This window comes from Mercenaria mercenaria, chromosome 8 (genome assembly GCF_021730395.1).
Source record: "Mercenaria mercenaria strain notata chromosome 8, MADL_Memer_1, whole genome shotgun sequence".
Lineage (NCBI taxonomy): Eukaryota > Metazoa > Mollusca > Bivalvia > Venerida > Veneridae > Mercenaria > Mercenaria mercenaria.
In genome coordinates this window covers 2,338,364-2,362,428 of record NC_069368.1, presented here as the reverse complement: position 1 = coordinate 2,362,428, position 24,065 = coordinate 2,338,364, and the positions used below count along the sequence as shown (strand labels likewise).

Here is a 24,065-nt window from a genome sequence, read left to right as displayed (position 1 = left end):
ATACCTCTTCTGGAAATGTTTACTTTGATATTTTTTATGAAATTTTGTAACTGCCTCCCTTTAATATGAAAAAAATGTAAAAGTGGACTTTGTTTTTAGATTTTGATATAATTTATTAGTTTATTTAGTTTTATATTCAAATTTGAATACTTCAACAACCTGAAACAAATGGCAAGTATGAAAACAGCGCATAGCTCCGCAGTTCATCTATTTTCGATCTATCTTGGTTGCGCAACCGAGATAGGCAAAAGGAGTATAATAATAATTTCATAAACTTACATTTCTAGTTAATTTTCGCAAAATGTGTACTTATCAATGCAAATCTTTGACAACCTTAATATAAGAGTGTTTATATTCATATGTTCCCTAAGACAAGATATTTTCATTAAATTAAAACTTAATATGCTAAAACGGTATCTTGGTCGGGCAACCAAATTTTATAAATAGGCTACTTCCAGTGCACGGTATAGACCCCTTCGCCTTACTACACAACCTAGTGTCACATCGTTAGGTGTGAAATAACGACGTACATTTAACTAGCCTGTCCAGTTCTGTTGAAAGTATCCTGCAAACTGCTATCTCGTGTCTGTCCGGTACACAAAATGACACATCGACTGCCGAACGTATTACTTCTTTGATTGAGTGTGATTCAAATATCTTGGTATTTTAGGTCTTTGCTTATGTCAAGTGCAATACTTAATCAAACATACGTATCATCAATATTAAATACTTTGCTTCTACTTTTGTAATAATGAAATAAAATACACATAATTGCCTTGATAAAGATGACGGTATCACCATTCGTAATTATATTAGCCTTCCGTCCGTAAGTTTCCGGTGGTTTCCGTACAATCGGAATCGGCTATTTCCGTGGTTTGGGCCGGGCCGGGCCGGGTTTTATTAATAACCTTATTATCTCCCCTTAATACTCGTACAGCCTCGTTACAAATTGCATGCGAATTTGTTCAATAATTTTAATTTTTCCTGAACCATTTATTCGGGATTCACGATCAAACTGCACAATGGAAGGCATAGGAGAAATATTTGAGATGTTCAAGAACTGTTTTCCCTTGTCATTTCTGTTTTTTATACCGATCTTCATCATTATATCGCCCGTGTCACCGGTGAACGCTGCACACGAATTTGCCATTTACAGGATGCAACAGTTTGATCATTACGATATGAAAATAGGTATAATATGTTATTTTCATCACATGACAGATACTTACTTATGTTAAATTTCCTTGTCAACTAATTTCATGATTAAGTGTAAATGTGAAAGTTTAAAATATCAAAAATTTTATGTCTGAATTGGCAAGGGGTGGGGAGCAGGGAGGATTTGTCAAAGGTCGAGGCAGTAGCTATTGGTCCGGTAACCAGGCTTTTAGACCCAGAGTCTGTAGATCTGGTACACAATATGAATACTAAGAACGGTATTTACAAAGAGGATGATATATTTTATCACAGGAGCCTGAAATTCTATCCAAAAATCACGAAAAGTCAGTATCGTCGCACCACGTAATTTTACGCACACCTATTTCGACGCCATTTTTGTTTTGACCTCGTTCTCGATTAACTTGGGGTTTCCGATGACGTAATTACTCGGTGTAATGACAGAAAACATCATGGTTACTTTTACCGATAAAAAAGTTGGAAAGTTCAGGATTTGAAGATATTTATCAACTTACATTTACCCTATACATGATTTTTGATGTTTCTACTAATGCAAATTTTCATCCATTTTAAAAACGTCCCAGTGGAAGCTTAGATTAAAAAATTTTCTGGAAATTTTGTTTTACGTCTGCAGCCGACTTTAGTGCTGTCAAGGTCACATCACTGCCACGTGACATATGTAGTCGCACTATTTTATGCACTGTTTTGGAAGGTGTACGCATTATATATCAATGCCATCATTACTACACACTTCATTTTTTTCTCTTGTCAAGTAGGCTGTGAACACTGGGTTCATCTAAAGTTTTGTATAAAACAAAATGTGCCAAATTCCTCTGTAAACACTGCAGTCCAGAAAAATGAAAGAAAAAACATCAGACAGTGTTTATAAAAAAGCAGAGTGATTATTTATGTTCATAGCCTCTTATGTTCATGAATGTTAAAATGTTTTCAGATTTATTTATATCATTTGGCCTTAATATTGATTATCTACTTGCACCAGCTTTTGTGTCAAGTTTTATTGCAGCATCCATGACAGTTATGGTGTAGCACATTACTTATAGTGATTGCACAAATATTTAAGCCAATCAAAAGCTTCGTAACAAGTATCATGTAAGATGCGTCGAAATAGGTGTGTTAGAAAAAAGTATGGCCGACCACACTAGTTGTTGTTTACCTTTTGATTTCTGGCAGTCAGCTGTTTAGAATAAGATGTTATTGGTATGATTCAATGCATAAAAGGTTAGTGCACATGCAACATCTAATGGAGTCACGTATGTTACTGAATGAAAAAGCGCGGCCAAGTTGCTTGTTATGTGCGTCGAAACTGGTGAGTCTGGGATATATCAAAAAAGACCCCACTTCTATATAATAAAAAACTACAGGAATAAAACACATTCACTCCCCACCCACCACTAGAAAACAAGAAAATTTCAAAGTAAGCAGTGCGAGTTTTCTCGGGTAGCGTAATTATCTAAAGGCAACTAAAATATATGCGTGACTGTGCTTACTGGTCGCTTCACCGTATTAACTAACACGAAATCAACGATTTCAACAACATTTCGTTCATCGTCCAAACATTATCAGAGCTCCAGATAAGATTTTAGGTTAAAGGGTATTTTACTCCTAGATTTTTTTTCAAAAGGGTATTTTAGAATTCTAAATGTTTTTTCAGAATTCGAAATCATTTAAAAGGGTAATAATAATACTGTTTGTTTGTATAATTTTCTGATATCCATGTGCTCTGCTGAAGTGCCTTTTGTCGGCTAATGCTGTTTTCCTGAATATTTTTTCAGCCTTCATTCAAATAGTTTTAACATTTTGTTTACTGCATACATTACATCTTACATTACATCTTAATTCCAGTTACTGACCACTGAGATATATCAACAGCCAGTGATACTTTGACTGTCAATGTTTTTTTTCAAAAACACCTACATGTATGGTGCTTCGGCTTTTTCAACAGTTACCCATAATATATCATAGATCACGTGCTTAGCGATAGGCATTGTCCGAGTCATCTCTTGTCACACATTTATATACTTGAAGAAGAAAATGGCATTATTTTACAATATCGTTTGCGTTTGCTTTTATGAGACGCCATTTTTGTTTGTTGTGGGCTCGATTACAAAAAGGATGTGCTTGATTTACGATAAAATTGGATTACGCACTTAAATCGAGTAAAATACGTATCCTGTTTTTTCAATGCGTATCAGTACGCGTAGGTTTGATTTTAAATGCGTTTTTTGTAAATTTCAAAACGTATTTACGCAAATACGCATCTTATCTTGAGCTCTGCATTATAAATCCTGGGAATTTAATGAAGTGTAATCTGCCTGCTGCATTACCTCAAGTAAAAAATAGACTGACCCTTCTTCTAAAATGAGAAAAATGGTGCTAAAAAGTGGTTTAAAGGCTTAGAAAGAATGAAAATAAAAGTATATCACTTTCTAACACAAAGTACAAAATAAAAATGCCCATTAATAAACAAAAATAAGTAAAGAAAAAGTAAAACACTTGTTTTATACTAAGTTATGAGTTCCCAACTTTGGATTATCTCCCTTGATTTCACTAGCTTAAATATGTATTATGAAGTTTAAGTCATATAGAAGTTCACCTGTAAAAGACTGTAATATATTTCTACTTGTACTATTAAAAGAAATATTCTAACATGATCCGCAGCAGTTGCTATATAAACATAGCGAAATCGCCTATACATGAATCTACGATAAAATATAGCTGTTCCATTCCACCCTACGATTGTAACATGACTATGAGATTCTACTTGCAGACTAAATACTCTACTTTTTCAGTGCTAAGTAGTAGTAATAAAAAGTACATCAAATTTTCTGAAACAAACAATTTCTAACTGATGAATTCATTTGTTTGGAGTTTATGTTTTTACCGTAAGAAAATGTTTCAGCCCGGTACGTTCCAATTTCAGCATCGGTGCATCTATATCTGGTCGTGCGCGTAGTTTACAATCACCACAAATGTCAACTAGATTCTACTTTGACAGTAAATAAATTATAATTCATATTCCAATCTTCCAGACTCAAGTGTTTACGTGTTTATATGCCGCAAAGGTTCTGGCGTGTATGTTTCAGTGCCATCATGTAGGTGAACCGTGACGTGTACTATTTTTAGAAACTGCATATGTAAACTTTGAATTAAGTATTTACTTCTGACTTCAATATCGACCTTTGATGTTATTGAAAATAACATTTTCACAGCAGTAACTTCTTAATACTTTAATTAAAATTTACTGACTATCGGAAATTCCATTTCATGCAACGCTTTCCATTCGTAGGGAGGTTTTTATAACAGCATATATGGCCAGCCGAATGATGTATCAAACTAAAATATAGTGCTGTAAAATGCGAAGAATTTGCGTGGTTAGAATCGAAATAATAAATATGTTCCAATAATTTTATCAGTTAATAAAATATGGGCAGTCGTTCGGATGCGAATATTAAATCACTTGTGAGCGTCACACAAATGTTAAAGTTTGCGTACCACCCTAAATATTTTCAAAGTCCATTGAGATATTGCTTTCATATTTTACATACTTGTTTACCATCATGACCCCAGTCTGTAAAAAGGAGGAGGCAACTCTATCAAGCATTTTGACTGAATTATGGCCCCTTTTCGACTTAGAATATGCTTATTGTAATGTTAAAGTTTTACTCATTGCTTATATTATACTATCAAGCACTGAGAATAGTCGAGCACGCTGTCCACTGACAGCTCTTGTTTATTCCCCTTTGCCCAAATACCATGCTATTTTTGCCCCAAATCACAGGCCTGTATTCCTTACCCTTCAGGTACAAAACCTGTTACGTCTCAGTAAGTGAAAAATATTGGGATTTTCACACCCCTGAGAAGTATTTATAATTCTTTAATCATGGGGAAAAAATACAATGGTAAATTCGATAAATAATAAATAGCAATTTGTACTCCATAATGTGAAACTTTTATCGAGTTCTTGTTTCTCTGGAGACTGATCGATTAAAATAATAACCTGAATGTTTTCTTAAGTATTTAAGACATTGATAGGGCTCATGAATAGTTGAATTCATTTTACTACTGGAAATCATTCCATGTTGCGCCATGGGACAATAAATAGTCGTCCTATAGTGCCCATTGGGCCCACATATTTTCAGAAAACAAAATATTCAATCCATTTTGACAATTTGCCTTAAGGCTTAAGCACTGACTTCAGCTGTTGTGAATCGAATACAACTCTTCCGATGATGTAATGCACCATTTCATTGGTAGATGTAAAAATAGTAGCCAGTCTTCAGTCGTCTAACAACACAAAGCTTTCACTGTTGCTATGCAGTGGTGGACAACAAAAAAACACAGTTGTGATTCAGAGAAAAAAGAAATCTAATTTTAAGGGTTTTTTTTACCCCAAAATGTCCGAAAACAATAGACAGTGGAGAATAATGCCCTAGAAAAGATGACTTATCCTAGATCACTATATCACCCGATTGTGCAGACACTATGTCAGAATCTTAGGACAAACATTCGTTAAGAGTAAATGGCTGGCTTTCGATGGTTACATTCTGATAACGAAAATAATATCATGACTTGTATTTATGTTTAAAGTACAGCAAAAAGAAAACGTTAAGCTACAAGTAACAAAAATATTAAAAAGCACATCTGTTCAGTACAGGTAAAATAGTTTTATTCTTTCATGATCCCAGTTTTTTTTTTCAAATGTCCCATGTTTTTGCTTCAGTGAGTCTTTTGACCACACTTAAAATAGTTCTGGAATGAACACTTATACTTCTGTTTCCTGTCACAAATTACGATGTTTTTAAAACAGCAACAAAATACGAGAGCAAACTTTTGAAATCATCTTTTTTGTAAGATAAATTATAGTCTTCTCTCTGTAATTACTGTTCTCAGTATTCATATTGATTACCAAACCTCTAGACTCACTCTGGGTCTAGAGGTCCAATTACCAGACCCCAAGCCTCTGCTGTAGCAGTTTATTATAATAATATAGGTCGCGTACGTGTGAACAAACATCTAATCATTAATAGGTTTATATGGCAATTATGTACATGTAAAGGCGCAAACAATGTTTACAATATTTAAAGGCTGACATATATTTTAAAGTATTTTAATTATATGTGTATGTTTTGGAAAGGAAGAATGAAAGTACCATTTTGATATTTAAATTGTTTTATAGTTCTAACATAGGTCAATTATTTATACGTCATGTACAGTTGTAATCGATTAAGCATTTTTGTCTAGGAAGCAAGATGTCTTTGATAAACATGGAAGCAAGACCACTGGATGCAAAAATGGTGACAAGAAGATGTATTTTAGCAAGGTTAAAAGAAGTAACAGGAGCAAAATATAGGGAGCTGATAGAACAGAAGGCAGGAGGGTTGCTTATACTTCTCCCACACAACTTATCTACTATGACTGCTGACACAAAACAGGTAGTTTTGTTCAACTTTATGTTTTTTACATTTTATCCATGTTGCGTCTTTCATTTTGTCAGCATTACCAGGTAGAGTTTGCACATATTGTTGGGATTTAGTGCCCTGTTTTGGACTCCTATTTATTATTCTGTTATGCATTTTCAGGTGTCATTTGTCATAGAGTGTTCACATGTTTTTTTGGTTTTACTTTTTTCAGCACTTGCAGTCATTAGAACAGGAGTTGCTGTCGACAGAGGACAGCAGCGTACCAGTATATTTTGCATGGGAGACTGAAAAGTTACGGGATGTTTATGAAGGTGTAACTGGTGGGTCTGGGGATGATGCTGCCACTGCAGTTGAAGGTAACCATTTAAAGTAATCAGATCTGTAAGATGGTCCTTTAGAAGCATGGAATGCAACCAAACATGCTAATAGCAGACTAGGTTTAGTGGAAGGTACACCCTTTATGTCCTCTAGCACTAGCTGGAATGGAACATTGAAAGGATTCTTTGACTTCATATTACTGAAAATAATGACAAATTGAAGTGACTTTCGCAGCACTGAGATACTGCTGCCGTAAAGGCTGTAAAAAAAACCATTTCGAAGCATAGAATGCAGTCAAGCAAAACAGTAGCAGCCAAGTGGACTGGGCAGGCAATTTTTGGAGAGAAAAATAATTTAACACTTGAAAGGAAAAAATTCCTTTGAAATACATGTACAAGTGTTAACCCTTAACCTGCTAAATTTCGATAATGAACTTGTCCATCTTTCAATTTCGACAGTACCATTAACTCTTAAAAGGGTGCAGGCTGATCATGATCTACACTGAACACAAAGGCAGAATCAGTTGGGTCCAACATGATAAGGGTTAACAGTGTGCTTGTCAAAGGTATGCTGGCCAGTTAAGATCTGTGGATAGAATTCAAGACTATGAATTGAGTGGTCTCGAGTCCACTCAAAAAGGGCAATGGTTCTCCATGACAGTTTGTCGGAAGATTTGAAAATTGCCAGTTGTTATAATGTAAAGAGCCACTAGGTACTGGTATAAAAATCACGGAATAAGGTAAGTTTTCTGACTGTCATTACATAACTGATATATAATGATGTTGCATTATAAACTTGTAAAAAATAATTTAACAAAGGTATTTTTCTGTTACAGCTTTGTTCAGTTCTGCATCAGCCAATGGGTTCCAGATGGTTATGGCAGGATCACAGGCAAAGGCCCTCACAGACTTTCAGATCACTAACATACAGGTAGGCTTAACACTATGTATTAAGGTAGTTCTTCATGTTTGGATCAGTTTTTTTCTACAATTTTGAGTTTGATTAAACCCTGATTATTCAAAACTTCAGAGTATACTGAGAAAATTTGGCAAATAAAAAGATAGGGTCATGTGCTTGATTATTTTGCTCGACTGATTTGAAAAATTTGGACTTCACAAAAGTTTTTATTATGGGTGTCTATATTGATGGAAAATCCCAATTTTGATTAGATTTTTGTGGATAGAAATGTTCTACAATGTAGATTTTAATGAAACTTCTCATATTCGTAAATAAACATATATCAGAGCTCCAGATAAGCTTTTGGTGCAATTGGGTATTTACCCATCACTTTTTGTCTGAATTGGGTATTGGAAATTTGAATTGGGTAAAAATAATATCATTACCCAGCCTTTTCAGAAGTAATTGGGTATTTGCTAAAACCAATTGGGTATTTTACCAATCTCGCACTAACAATTGAGTATTTTTTTGCTTACAGTATACATGGTATATATCATTAAACAGGACTGACTAAGTATTTTAATGGCGCCCTTCAATGTTTAATAAAAAATGTATTTAAAATTGTAATGAATGTTTCATACAGTTGTTTTCTTTTTCACTTTTAATGCAGTCTGAGATCAGTTCATCCACAATATCCCGAACGATGTGGTCACCGCAATATGCATTCTCCCAAAAGATGTCATCCAGTATCGGTGACACTACATCGTCACAAACAGATAACTGTCATTGTTGAACAGCAAAATATCCCACTAATTTGTTTGTTTTTGCTGCAACAATGTTTTTTCCTGCAACCTCTATACAAAATTGTTTACAAAGCGTCCAAATAACACCGATCAGCCGACTGAATGGTCCTGTTATTTTTCCGATAAATTGCAACCTGTTCTGCAGTAACGTATTATTATGCGGTATAACCAGTCAGTCTAATCTAGCGTTAAAGTCTCGTACCCGTTCTAGTTATAAGGAAAATGCGATACGCAAGCTATTTTTTATGAATTGGGTATTAAGAATTTTAATTGCGTTTCAGTACGCACACTGTATGAATTCAATTGGGTTTTCTGCAATTTTAATTGCGTAAATACGCAAATACGCAGCTTATCTGGAGCTCTGATATATACTAATAATAATAGTGAAATAATATGTATGGGTCCATTTATATATTTTCAGGGTCATCTGTCAGGGTATGGTATAGAGGAACAGTTACCTACAATTGTTGTTGTCACACACTATGATGCCTTTGGTATAGCTCCTGTAAGTATATTGTCAGTGAACATCACTACCATATATAGACAACCGTAGCCTGTGGAATAGTAAAGAGTTTAAAAACTAGAGTGTCATTTTCACAGCTGAAAAATTTTAGTCAGTTGATACCACCTGACAGATGTTGAATGTGCATGTCCAGACATTTAGATACATTTTGTAATGTTATAACTTAAGTAAGACTACATTAAGTTTTGTGTATATTTCAGAGCTTGGCCACAGGTGCTGATTCTAATGGCAGTGGAGTTATAGCTCTGCTTGAACTAGCACGACTCTTCTCTAAACTCTACACCAACTCCAGAACACATGCAAAGTATCCTTTATACTTATTGGTGTGAAAGGTTTGAACTGTTCTGTATACCTTCTCTTTGAAATCGTTTGATTTCAGTTGCATAAAGTTCCATAGTTTTTACCAGAATGTGTCTATCTTTGTGACACAAATTTATGGATTCAAGCTTTACAGATCGACTATTGTAGGAGATAATTTCGTAGATTCACAATACACTTGAAATCCAGGAAAATAAGTCCCCAATTGCAAAATGAGTAGCAGTGATTTCACAATATATTAGTGGGACAGTTGTCCCAAAGCTTGTTATATGAAATGACTACCCAGCATTTACCACTTGAAGTTGTGAGTTTTAAGTCATAGTACAAACTTTATAGTTGTATTATAAACTTGTCTGTAGTCTGCAAAAGATAAGTTGATTCACCTAGGTGTCATGATTAATTACAAAAACATGTAAAGAGTAATGCTTTGAGTGTTGCAATATTGCCCTTTATCAGAATCTTAGGGTTAGTTTGACCACTGGTTCTGCTGACCAAAGAAAAAAAAGCAAATATTTGAACTACAATAGCTTTAGGAAAACTATTTTTATAGGGACCCTAAATAATGAAACATTCAACTCCTTGGGAGTGCCTGTTCCTGTTTAAAAGGGTTCCTGAATAAAACTTAAATGCAACTGAAACAAATGTTGTAGTTTGTTCTTGCATGAAGTTATTTATACTTTTTCCTTGATTGTTTATCTCCCGTTTGAAATCGGTCACTTGATGAAATCTATGGTTGATATTGTTGTATAGAGGGTGTAATTGAAAGTTTACCTTAACCCACCTGCAGATACAATCTGGTATTTCTGTTATCTGGTGCTGGTAAATTCAACTACCTAGGTTCCAAGAAATGGATAGAGGATACATTAGAAAATGTTGGTAGGTATAATATAAACATTGTGCTTTACTTCTGTGTTAAAATCAATTTCAAAACTGTTTTTTTCTTTGTTGAGTTATGCATAAATTCGGTAAGCATTTATTATTCCCTAGAAAAAAATGTAGGATTCTTCTTACAGTTGGTCATGTGGTCAGTCTGTTGAAAAATTTCTTTGGACTCTATTGAAACTTCTTACACGTGATCAACATTTAAGTGTAGTTGTGTGTAATGTACAATGCCCTTCAAAAGTCTGGAGACATTGAAAAAGAAACAGTTTCTCATCAAGATGTGCAAAACCAGTCTTAAAATTACTAACATTTTACGCCACCTGTAAATGTGAACTTAGTTTTGCTCATCAGTATTTATTGAATTTGAGAGGAAATACATCAGATTGCTGACTTTGATTATGACAGTTTTGTGCTCACATCAAGTTTGCTTTAAAAACTTGCACAGCATGCAAAACGCGACGTTTATTCAGCGAAAACTGCATTCATATAAGAAACTATTCAGTACAAACATAAATTCAGATATGTGAAAATACAGTACAAAGAAAGTGAATGGACATTATTTACTCAGTTTTAATTCTTTTTTGAAACCCTTCATTAAAAGATGTTTGGTATCAGACAGAATTTTTTATTGGTAATCAAAGGGAGAAAAATTCCTAGTTTAACTAGTTTTGTTTTCTTTACTCCTAAGAAAATTTCTGGGAGAAGAGATGATTTATGATATCTGTCAGAACATGATAAGTAGGGTTAAAATTATGAAACCCCATTATATGCCTTCCATTCAACTGTAATATACAAACAGTAAGCTAGTATTACCGAACACTCTACCAGACAATAAATACTTGTAGCCCAATGGGCTAACAATAAATTTGCAGATTTCTGACACCCTGCATTTTGTTTGAGCCCTTCTGGCTTCCATATATTTTTGTGACACATTTTGAATATTGAGACATTCTGTAAGTTTGATTTAGAGTGACTTGTGTATATTTGCAGGATTTTTAATGAAAATTTTGTTGTTTATTTGTAGAGAGTACCCTGTTCTCGGACATAGCATATGTTTTGTGTCTGGACACGATAGGTAGCGGAGACAATCTCAGACTTCAGGTCTCCAAACCTCCAAGAGAAGATTCTCCTGGTGGACAATTTCTTCAGGTAAATCATTGCATAAATTTTTTATATAAGCACAACTTCCAATAAAACACTTTCAACAGCCTATTCACAGACAGGATTATAGCCTGCATGGGAAAATGTTGTTCTGAACAATAAGAACAAAGACAGTTCTAAAGAAGTAATTACAGCTCTTTATTATGCCTCCACCACTCCCTTTTGAAGAAGAGGAGGCATATTGCTGTGCACATGTAGCTCGATTGGTATATCCGTCTATCAGTAGAGTGAATGGTTTCCCCTCAATAACTTGAGAAACACTTGACCAGAAAAGCATGATTGGACTTATGAAGTAGTTTTGGGGGTCTATAGGTCAAAGGTAAAGGTCACCGTGGCCTGAAATTTGAAAACGGTTTCTGCGTGATAGATTGAGAACCTTGATAGCTTTATTGGGCTTATTAAGTAGATGGCTTGGACTGTTTCTGGGGTCAGTTTGTAAAAAGGTCAAGGTCAAAGGGGCCCGAATCTTGAAAACAGTTTCCACTCAATCACTTGAGAACCACTTATAATTTGGCAGAAATGTTTCTTGGGTAATTCTGCACCAAAGTTATTAATGATTTAAACTATGAAACTTGGGGTATCTAGGCCAGATAGGTCCTCTTGTTTATTGAAAGGTTATGGAAAAATTGCATTTAATCAAAGACACAGTTCCCCGTAGTCCTATGGTTAGCGTACATGCTTCACATACACGAGGCCCAGAGTTTGATCCCTGCCAGATGCTTCTTCAATCAAAGACAAGCTAACAAGTCAATAAGCAGTAGGAATTTACTTCTTGCATTATGTTACAGAATTTAAACTGTAAACTGTACAGCTTATGTAGTCTGGTTATATTAATGGTATCAATTTCTTTTGACTGATATTAAATGTGTTTATGCATATTTTTTAGCATTTAGAAAAAGTCACCAAAACGTTCTTCAAAGAAGTTAATTTCCAACTGGTGCACAAAAAGATCAATTTAGCAGACGAACTGTTGGCCTGGGAACATGAAAGATTTAGCATGAAACGACTTCCAGCATTCACTTTGACACATCTAGACTCACATAAAAATCTAGATAGAACAACAATCCTAGATACCAGGTATTTAACAACCCTTACCCTGCTAAACTTTTATAATGAACTTGTCAATCTTTCAATTTGGACAGTACCATTAACTGTTAAAAGGGGTGCTTACCAAAAAATACTGACTGAATGTCGAACAGTGCAGATCATGATCAGCTACCTTTAAAATGTAGAGCTATACAATATTTTGAACAAAGATCGAACATACTATAACCACAATGTACTGAAGATATGTTGTACTTACTTTAATATATAGATCTACATCTAGTTAGGACTGGTTCTTTATCCATGAAAATATATTTGATTATTTGCCATACAAAAAAAAGTTTCTACAATAATGGTTCTTTTTAATACATTTAGAACTGCAGGGTTACGCTAGGTCGGTGGTTCTACCCAGGTGCCCGCCTGTGATTGAATAATGTACAAAGGGTCACCTTGGGTCTTCCTCCACCATCAAAGCTGGAAAGTCACCATAATAATTATGACCTATAATTGTGTCAGTGTGACATTAAACCCATCAAAAACAAAACAAACAAAAAATGAACTACAGTTAAAAATGTTATTCTTTGAGAGTAAACAATATTTACAAACAGTTTCGTGTTTTATTTCTCAGAGATCGTATAAATGAAGATAGTCTTGCGAGGAATATTCATATTGTAGCAGAATCCCTGGCCAGACATGTCTATAATCTTACCTCACAAGGAAATATACAGCTCTTCACAGAATCTTTAGTAAGTATTCAGATTGTTCAGACATCTAGCTAAGGCTACCAGTCTAGAAGTCAAGGTCATGTGACTGAAGACAAGAGCTAAGGCTACCAGTCTAGAAATCAAGGTCATGTGACTGAAGAAAAGAGCTGAGACTACCAGTCTAGAAATCAAGGTCATGTTACTGAAGACAAGAGCTAAGGATATCAGTCTAGAAATCAAGGTCATGTGACTGAAGACAATCAAGGTCAGAAGGTTTACAGTCAATCTTCGTTCGGTTGAACCAGCAAAATTTATTGGTAGTTCAAACCATTGAATAAAATACATAATATCGGGGTTTTGCCCAGTTCTGACGATGATTTCGAGCGAATGGTGTTGTTTGAATTATCCGAGTTCAAGCTAACACAGTTCGACTTCCTAGCTTGGCACTCAGCATTTAGAGGATAGTACTAGGATTGGTCAGCTTGGTATCGATATAATATGAGAGGGTTGGGTATCATGTTGTGTGTGCATAAAAAAAGACACTAAACCGAACACACACTCTCACACATCTCCTGGATCTGAGTGCCAAGCAAAGGAGCTACCAGTACTAATTTTCACATATTTGGAATAACGCAGTCGGGGATTGCAACCAAAACCTCCCATGCTCAAATCTGACATTTTACCATTGGGCCATTGAAGTGTTCTGGAATAGAAAAGTTAGTACAGTAATGAAGCCATTAACCTACTGACATAACATAACTGAAGCACTGTTTAAACTCTGTGCACATGTAAAACAAATAATGTGCAGTCTTGAGATGGCTATGAAGAGCCTAGAAAAATATTCTGACTAAAACATCTGTAAAATTTACTGTGATAATCTGTTTATGTTTCTTGAATATATTCCAAGTAAGATAAAAATGTTTTGTCAGATTTAGGTATTTTAAAAATCTAAATCATATCTAAATTTTTTCTGCTATATGTATAGGATGTCCAGAAAGATCTCGTATCAGCTTGGATGGATCATCTGACGTCACGTCCCAGGGCGGCACAACTCCTGCCAAAAGATGCTAGTCTCCTCACAACACTAGAAGAAACCATGGCTAGATACCTGAAAGATGTTAAAAGATCTACAGTTAAAACTGATAAAAGGTAAATTAAATTAGTCCATACTGATCTGATTTCAACAACTTACAGGTAATACAGCAATTTTCATTCACCAATTTTTACTCGTTGTTTTAAGCTGATGAGTGGATTTGTCAGACCCTAAAATCATGTTAGAATGTAATTTTCTTACAAAATAAAAGTTGCTTGGCTTGAATCCCCATTTACATTTACATTTATAGTGGCTGTGCTGTTTTGCAGAGATCCAGAGTTTATATTCTATGATGGTGCAGAGTACAAGATGAGCGCATTCAGTGTAAAACCAGCAGTATTTGATCTCTTTCTTGCATTAGCAATTGGTGGTTACCTAGCAGCTATATACTTCATCATACAGGTATGTCTGCACAAATGTTTGGTAGGCCTCTTCATGGACAGACTATCTAGTTATGTCTGCAGTTATAATGTATCCATCCACACAGTGGTGTGGGAGACATATTGGTTTACTCCTGTCTGTGTATCACTGTGGGGAAACGGACACCGGATATAGCTCAGAAAGTGATAAGTAAACAGGCAAATGTGCAGTTGTTTTTCTTTACCAGAGGTAAGATCTTGCTGTATTAAAGCTTATCTACAGTATCCACAAATGAAACCAGTATTTGAACTCATAGCTGAATGCTAAATTTAGACTTTGGTGTATTGTATAAGGCTCACAATGTAGCAGAGCATGAAAACTTTTACTAAAGATTTGAGATGATCACCACAGAATTCACAGAATTTCCATAAATATTATTTTTAAGAAATATTTCGAATAAATTAAAATTCTGAATCGTACAATTTTACGAGCATAAGCTAAACTATTTTTGTTGTAAGAATTGGCAATGTAACTTTTAAACTGTTAAAGATATGCCCTTAGAAATGTTTACAAAACTGTAATGGGGATAGCCGTATTATGTACTGAGGATAGTTTCCAAGTTGACAAATGTATACTGAGGATAGCATATAACATGACGGGACAAAAACCTTGTTTTCTGATTGATAGTAACACTGTTCATGTACATAGTAACATTGTTCATGTACAATATATGTCTTTTTCAAACTTTTCACTTACTAGGTCTTACCACAATGAGAAGACAACTAAAACATGGATCTATATAAGGATCCAGTATATTGCCGACTGTAACTGTTTGATCTGAGTTATCCGTAATATAATTGTTCTATGAATTTCGAATCAAGATATCAACCACACGTTATGTTGAGGGGCCTCCGTGGCTGAGTGGTTAATGTCGCCGACATCAAATCATTTGTCCCTCGTCGATATGGGTTCAAGCCTCAATTGGGGAATTGAATTATTCATGTGGGGAAGCCATCCAGTTGGCTTATGGAAGGACGATTGTTCTACCCAGGTGCCCGCTCGTGATGAAATAATGCACGGAGGGTCACCTGGTGTCTCCTGCCACCATCAAAGCTGGGAAGTCGCGATATGACGTATAATTGTATTTCTAATTTAATTAAAGTAACAATGAATTTGATCCATGCTCTTCAAAATCAACGTCTATAAGCAAGCTTCTTAAATATCAAGAATGGTCGCAATATTTAGTTTCTCTCTGTAGTTAACGTGCAGAGACCATTTTTAGCTCACCTGTCACAAAGTGACAAGGTGAGCTTTTGTGATCGCGCGGCGTCCGTCGTCCGTTGTCCGTGCGTGCGTGCGTCCGTAAACTTTTGCTTGTGACCACTCTAGAGGTCACATTTTTCATGGGATCTTTATGAAAATTGGTCAGAATGTTCACCTTGATGATATCTAGGTCAAGTTCGAAACTGGGTCACGTGCCATCAAAAACTAGGTCAGTAGGTCTAAAAATAGAAAAACCTTGTGACCTCTCTAGAGGCCATATATTTCACAAGATCTTCATGAAAATTGGTGAGAATGTTCACCTTGATGATATCTAGGTCAAGTTTGAAACTGGGTCACGTGGGGTCAAAAACTAGGTCAGTAGGTCTAAAAATAGAAAAACCTTGTGACCTCTCTAGAGGCCATATTTCTCAATGGATCTTCATGAAAATTTGTCAGAATGTTCACCTTGATGATATCTAGGCCAAGTTCGAAACTGGGTCACGTGGGATCAAAAACTAGGTCAGTAGGTCTAAAAATAGAAAAACCTTGTGACCTCTCTAGAGGCCATATTTTTCAATGGATCTTCATGAAAATTGGTCAGAATGTTAACCTTGATGATATCTAGGTCAAGTTCGAAACTGGGTCACGTGGGGTTAAAAACTAGGTCAGTAGATCTAAAAATAGAAAAACCTTGTGACCTCTCTAGAGGCCATATTTTTCATGAGATCTTCATGAATATTGGTCAGAAGGTTCATCTTGATGATATCTAGGTCAGGTTTGAAACTGGGTCACGTGGGGTCAAAAACTAGGTCAGTATGTCTAAAAATAGAAAAACCTTGTGACCTCTCTAGAGGCCATATTTCTCTATGGATCTTCATGAAAATTGGTGAGACTGTTCAGCTTGATGATATCTAGGTCAGGTTCGTAACTGGGTCATGTGCCGTCAAAAACTAGGTCAGTAGGTCGAAAAATAGAAAAACCTTGTGACCTCTCTAGAGGCCATATTTTTCACGAGATCTTCATGAAAATTGGTGAGAATGTTCACCTTGATGATATCTAGGTCAAGTTTAAAAGTGGGTCACGTGCCTTCAAAAACTAGGTCATTAGGTCAGATAATAGAAAAACCTTGTGACCTCTCTAGAGGCCATATTTTTCAATGGATCTTCATGAAAATTGGTCAGAATTTTTTATCTTGATGATATCTATGTCACATGTGCTGAAAAACTAGGTCACTTTGTCAAATAATAGAAATAACGACGTCATACTCAGTTCAACACTGGGTCATGTGGGGATAGGTGAGCGATTCAGGACCATCATGGTCCTCTTGTTCTGTTCTAAGTAACAAGAGACCACAACGCAAAGCACGGTCCTAAGAAAGGCATCAAGTGTACCAAATTGGATCACGATATCATTCCTAGCTGATGACCTCTATGTGCAAAACGTGCCTACGTGATTTACAAAGCTATACCATATAAAGCAAACACCATGTCAATTCTAAGGCCATATATTGCATGTTCACTGTTAAACCTATGTTAAACCTGACCCTAACCTTTAGTCAGTATATAGTACACTCAATACGTGCGTACATCCAATAGGGGCGATTTAATGTTGGCGCAATGTTTTGAGTCCCTCGATAAATCAGATTTAAACTTGATACCATATTCAAATATTTGTGGCTTGTGCACACTATGGGTAACTATTCTGTACTTGTGAACTCAATATTGTTTACCCATTTTTAACTGATTTGAAATCAATGCCTTGAAATGTCTGTTGGTTGCGGGTTTTGGTAGATTTATTTTCTGTTTGAATGCCAGTCTATGAATATACATGAATGAGAAACAAATACAAATTTAATGTGCCTCATATCTAAGATGAACTCTGCCTGACCTAGCATATGATGTAATCATGGGCTGGAATACATTTTCATTGATAGATCTTATATAATCTAAATGGTCAATGTGAGTGGATACAGGTTGAATAGGAACTGCTTATTCATTGATAATTCATCAGAGTTGTTCATGAATGGAACTATTTTGTGTAGCACATGAACATCCTTTAGATGTGATTCGGAATGAAATAAAGATGCTATATGATCGTCAGAAATAAAATTGTAACCTTGGTAGCGGGATATACCCGCAACCAAAAAGGATACTTATTTTTTGTAGACAAAATCTATTTGGATTGAAATTGCACATTAGAAACTAAGGGAAGTAACTGAGTCCCATCTGCTAATGCATTATGTACTCAATTTGACCAACCATTGCAAGTATTGCTCTGGAAGGCCGAACAGTTAGACAAGTGGACGAAAAGAAAGACGAGCATACCGAGAGGTCAGAGTGAAACTGTTTTAAGTACATACAGATTTGTTTTAAAAAAAAAAGCACTTTTACTCTCGTCTCTCGATATGGACAATGGTGAAATCATATCCCCACGACTAACTGTAGAGCTAAAAAGCTGTAATCATTATCGCAGTCTCATTATTCAAAAAGGATGGTTACTATCCTCAGTCCACTCAATTGCTATCTCCTGTGCAGTAATTTTATTTGCTCCGTCTATCCTCAGTACACCTTCAGGTCATCAAAAAGCACAAATACCTCCGCAACAACATAACTTATCGTATTGATATCTAACATAATACGGGACGATATAATTTCAATAAAATCGCTCGATTCAGTTTTTACTCTTATTTTCTATTTGTTGTTTTATGTAAGAAATCCTACCGCCTTACTGAACATTTGTTAGTGATCATGCAACTTTCATTGAGGAGTGTACTATTATACATGAAAGGAGACTTATTTCCATCATAGACGTACATTGCATATGATCCAGCTATTCAAAACTCTTCAATTTTGATAAATATATCGACATAAAATACAAAAAAAGATGAAAAACTTACCGTGAGTCAAAATAAAACGTTCATTTTCTTATCACTTTTTGAGCTATATCCGGTGTCCGTTTCCTCACAGTGTGTATGTATGTATGTATGTGTGTGTGTACGTGTCTTGTCTGTCACAAATCTTGTCTGCACTCTAAGTCGAACATTTCTCATCCGAATTTCACCAAAGTTGAATAAAATGTGTTTGACCATAAGACCTCAGCCAAGTTCGATAACTAGCCAAATCGGCCCAGGCACTTTGGAATTATGGCCCTTGAATCTTGTTTTTAATAATCAAAGAACTGAAAGTCTGATAAGGCAGTTGTGGGAGATATGCGCTTTTCTCAAAAGCAGCTCTAGTTTATTTTGGAATCATTCCATACTTCCAAAAGTATCTTCTTAAAGGTAAATATGAGTGTAAATCAGTCTTTTGAGGGTTAGCTTGCTGAAGATCAGTGCCTGAAATAATGCAAGAAGCTTGGGGTCATCCTCCAGTACTGAAAGTTGACAATAAATGCAACAAAACAATGAACTGGCAATATATTACGACCCACAGTGATTTGCTTCTTTGAAGTTGTACATGCTATTATGTTTATTTCTTGAAGTTTAAAATAAGCAGACTGTTTTTAGTTGACAACTTTTTATCATGTCACTGGCATTCTAGGTTTTAAGAACTGTGCAAATTGTTGCAAGGAATTTCTGTTGTACCTAAGTGTGACACCATGGTTAAAGTTTCAAAAGTATTCAAGTATACATGTTGTTCTATACATGCTGTACATAAGTTAATCTAGTTTTTCTTTCTCTGTTTCAGAACTTTCACATTCTTCTTGGACTGTTTATAAAGCTCACGAAACCTGTGAAGGCCACTAAAGTCAACTAGAATATCTACTGAAGTGTTTGTAGGACTGATCAAATTTCCTAACATAATTATGTTCTTACTCCATACATGCTTTAATTGTGTAGAATCATGTAAAAGTTACATGTAATGATGTAAAACATGCAATGTTTTAAGGTCATTTTTCAGTTAGGTATCAAAAATCTTTTCCCATCCTTTAAACACTTAAATCATTCAGTCTTGCTTGTGAAGCAAACATTACATTTATTAGCTGAAATGGATGATTACATTGTATATATGGAACTGAAAACACATAAGTCCCAAATGGTGCAATTGTGTTTCTTTACTTCGCTATAGAAGTATTTTTGTTACTGTCATTATAATGATAAAGTTTCATTCATTTTGCATTGAGCATCAGATAGAAATTCAAGTGGTATTAATATAGTAAGGAAAAACCTATTTCTAATGTATAAAGTAATTTACAAAAAAAAAGAAAGTATTTTCTTTAACATATCTTTGATACTTCATGATTGGAATGGTACAACTAGTGTATAATTTCCATCTTGTGAAGAATTGTTCATTATACTTTTAAACATATTTATGCATCATTTATTGCAATAAATCCTTGCTTTTTTTTTTTTTTTTTTATAAAGGTAAGAATGAAAGAGTACCCGAAAAGCCAGGCATTATGATTAGGCTATTTGCTTCTTGGCTAAAATCTGTTGTAGAAATTTTTCATCTTGTTTATAGTTTTATACATGTATAAAGTTAAAATTCTGAGAAAAAAAGCTATTTCTCTCATCTGCATTTTGTTTTATTAGTTAGGATATCATACACTGTTAAAACTTTTGCTCATGCTATCCATCTTCATTGAATGTGTATATATTTCTGCTGTTCCTGTTGATTTTCTCTTCAGTGCTCTCTGAAAGTCTGGAGACAAATAGGGGAAAAAAACTGTTGGAACATAGAATATGAGATTTGATCTTTTCTTTGTGGCTAAATTATTTAGCAGTCCTTTGCAAGATACCCACTATACATTCAAAATATACTTGCAAAAGGAAAGTCTGAAGTTTTTAACATGTAGGATCAACTTGAATAATTTTTTGGACAATTTAAGGCAGATTCCTACTATTTTGTATAGGGATTTACTGTTAAAGTACATGTACATGTAGGTGTATGCAGTAAAGAAGTTGCAAGTTCAGAAACATTTTTAGCTCTTCTGAATTTTTGAGAAAAAAAAAGATGAGTTATTGTGATCGGCGTCGGCATTGGCATTGCCTGGTTAAGTTTTATGTTTAGGTCAGCTTTTCTCCTAAACTATCAAGGCTATTGCTTTAAAAACTTTCAACACTTATTCACCATCAATAGCTTACTCTGCACAGCAAGAAACATAACTCAATCCTGCTTTTTGCAAGAATTATGGCCCCTTTTGGACCTAGAAAATATCAGATTTCTTGGTTAAGTTTTGCGTTGACCTTTTTCTCCTTAACGGTCGAAGCTATTGCTTTAAAACTTGGAGCAGTTATTCGCCATTAAAAGCTGACTCTGCACAGCAAGTACCGTAACTCTACATTGCTTTTTGCAAGAATTATGGCCCCTTTTGGACTTAGAAAATCTGTTATGCAGAGACAAAAAATCAGATGAGTGTCTGCTAGAGCAAGGCAGTGCTGCTGTTAAAACTTTATTTTATTATTTAAATGAAACTTGTGTGTATTATTGTCAAACAAATGCAGTTTTTGCATTGATCGGCTATACTTCATGCAGGTTTATGTTCTATGTATTTGGTTCCCATAGTTTGTAACAACATTTTAATTTTGCTTTTGCAAAATTAGAAGAACACTGATTGAAGAAAACAGTTATTGAATATATGAATTGAACAGTAATTGTTTTTGCTAACTTTTTCATTAGCAGTCACATTTCTAGTGCAATGTTATCAATCCATTGTCAATATTTGTTGAACTACCACATGTCACTTGTAAATTACTATGTATAGCTCACTGGATGTTCATTGTTTTTGTGTGCACCTTGCAGGTTTTAAGTTCATTTTCACTGTAAATACCCCATGTGTTGCAAGACCAAAGAAATCAGTGCTAGTCCAACTAAGAAGTTGCTAGAAATCTAAGGTTGGGCAGTACTTAAAATTGAAAAGTCTAATATTGATCCGTTATAATGCATAAGCAGTAGGCTCTTTGTGAATTTTCTTGTAACAAAAAATGATCAATAGTCTGTTGCAGGTGTGTAACTACATATTTCTCAATTTCTCATTCAAAACACTCAAAAAGGAGTGTAGACTGCCTTGCATGCAAAACTTACCACTGATCTTGATTGTTTCACTCCGAAAAGGCATTTAACTTTTGTGATAAAACCTAAAACAGTATTTTATATTTTGACCATGCATTATAACACTTGAATAGAGTAGTTACAAACTCAGATATTTCTGTATGATAGAATTTAACCTTTAGCCTGCTGCCGGCAACTGATTCTGCCTTTGTGACCAGTGCAGACCATGATCAGCCTGCACATCAGAAGAAGTACAGTCAGAGCTATTCTACTCGCCCCGGCATAGATGTCACAAGTTTTGCATTTGAAGCTATATCTTGAAAACCATTGCTTGTGTTGGATTGAAATTTTATCGAATTTGTCTCAATCATCAGAATGTCTTTAACATAAACAAATTAGATAATTCATGGTGGAATCTGTTGTAGTTTAGGCATGTTTTGACTATGAAAGTTCTGTAAATTTTTATGTGGAGCGAATAATTAAGCTATATCTCAGTAACAACTGTATGTATTGGTTTGAGACTCCATTCCAGGCTTCCCAGGCATCAATCCTACTGGAAAACTTTAATATAAATTATAGCCATTGATGGACTTAGAAAATTTAGCAAAAGTTTTAAGTGCAACTAAATATAATATAATGATTAAGCTGTATTTCAAATGCACCTACATACATAGGATTGAAAATTCACACAAGAATTCCTAGTCGAAAACGAAAACTACATACCAAGTTAAATAACATTTGATTCTTTGGCCTAAAAATAAAACATTGTTTTCCCTTCCAGGCTGACCCAAAATCAGAGATTTCTTTTATTCTTAAATATTGTTTTGGGATGAAAACAGACAGAACTGCAAATTGTATGAAATTCACTTAGTTGCTTGTCATTATTGTCGAAAGTGTGTGAAAACATTTCTTATTTTTTCGTTCTATTAATTTGTTTGAAAAGGTAAAAATCTGTCTAAAAACTAGAAACTGACAAATTTTCAAAGCCCTGATATAATTATATAGTGCGTAACAAACATGGATTGCCCCTCAAAAAACAAAGGATTATCTCCAATGGGGTCCTTGGTAATATACTTTCTAAGAATATGTTATACAAACCTTACAAGTAAATAAATTAAATGAAAATAATACTAAATACTGGAATTTAGAAGTTATGACACAAGATATTGCTTAGTCAAGTGAAGCTATTAAAATATTTTCTAGTTTTCCATTATACTAAGTCTTCACTCCAGTGAATCTATAAATGTACACCTTAAAATATTTCTTCTTCGTGACAATGAATTAAGTTCTAGGGAGAAAGATGATCTTGTAAGTTGTTACACTGAAATATTGTGCCAGCCTGTTTACCTTGTTATAATTATGCAGATTTTCACTTCTTATAATAAACAGATTTTGTATCAATAAAATATGCAATGTGAAGTCTTCTTTGTTATTGTGAAATATAATCATGATTGGTTGTCATCAGTAAATAGGGAACCAAGATAAGACATTTGCTGTTTCTTGGTTATACAGGAGTAATTCAGCTAAAAATGCTATTCGTTGCCATCCTACTTTAAAGTACTTCTCATGAACGGCTTGATGGATGCCTTGAATGGCACTGTGGTGGCACAGTATGGAACAATTTGGAAGATGAAAAGAACGATGCTTAGTTTGGAATACAATCATTATATTTGAAAACAGTTACATACAAAGTGTTTCATTCTAATATTTTGACAGTGTTAGTTTAATTCTTTTTTTAAAACGTTGGGCCATGATGAGAGCACCTCAGTGGTGTGGCCAGGATGCCTTTGAACTGTGTACTGCGTGGTATCTCCCCAGGTGGTGGCACATATGTAACTAAATGCTCTCTAGCAACAAGATAACAATGACATAATCATTGCCTATTCATTTTGTCATTATTAATTTGGGCAAACTTGTTTTATTGGCTGAAAATGCAGTAATCTATTCAAGACGATTAAAAATATACATTCATGATTGGTATGTATTCACATTGTTTGCAGACAAGTACTGATATCTTAAGTAAATAACAGGTAAAATTATATTAAATCATTACTTATTCATTAAGAAACTGATTACCGGACAGCTAGAAAATCCA

At 34.8% G+C, this 24,065-nt stretch overlaps 1 protein-coding gene across 1 annotated transcript; it reads left to right on the top strand.

The window, feature by feature from the left end:
* Positions 1 to 920: 920 nt before the first annotated feature.
* LOC123523207 (nicalin-like) lies at positions 921 to 23,389 on the top strand. The gene is made up of 13 exons (XM_045300908.2): positions 921 to 1,191; positions 6,436 to 6,626; positions 6,826 to 6,970; positions 7,768 to 7,862; positions 9,054 to 9,137; positions 9,356 to 9,459; positions 10,261 to 10,349; positions 11,380 to 11,504; positions 12,403 to 12,593; positions 13,189 to 13,306; positions 14,250 to 14,413; positions 14,627 to 14,759; positions 19,667 to 23,389. Exons 1-13 carry the CDS (start codon positions 954 to 956, stop codon positions 19,733 to 19,735), a joined length of 1,746 nt encoding a protein of 581 aa, XP_045156843.2. The 5' UTR covers positions 921 to 953; the 3' UTR covers positions 19,736 to 23,389.
* Positions 23,390 to 24,065: the final 676 nt, after the last annotated feature.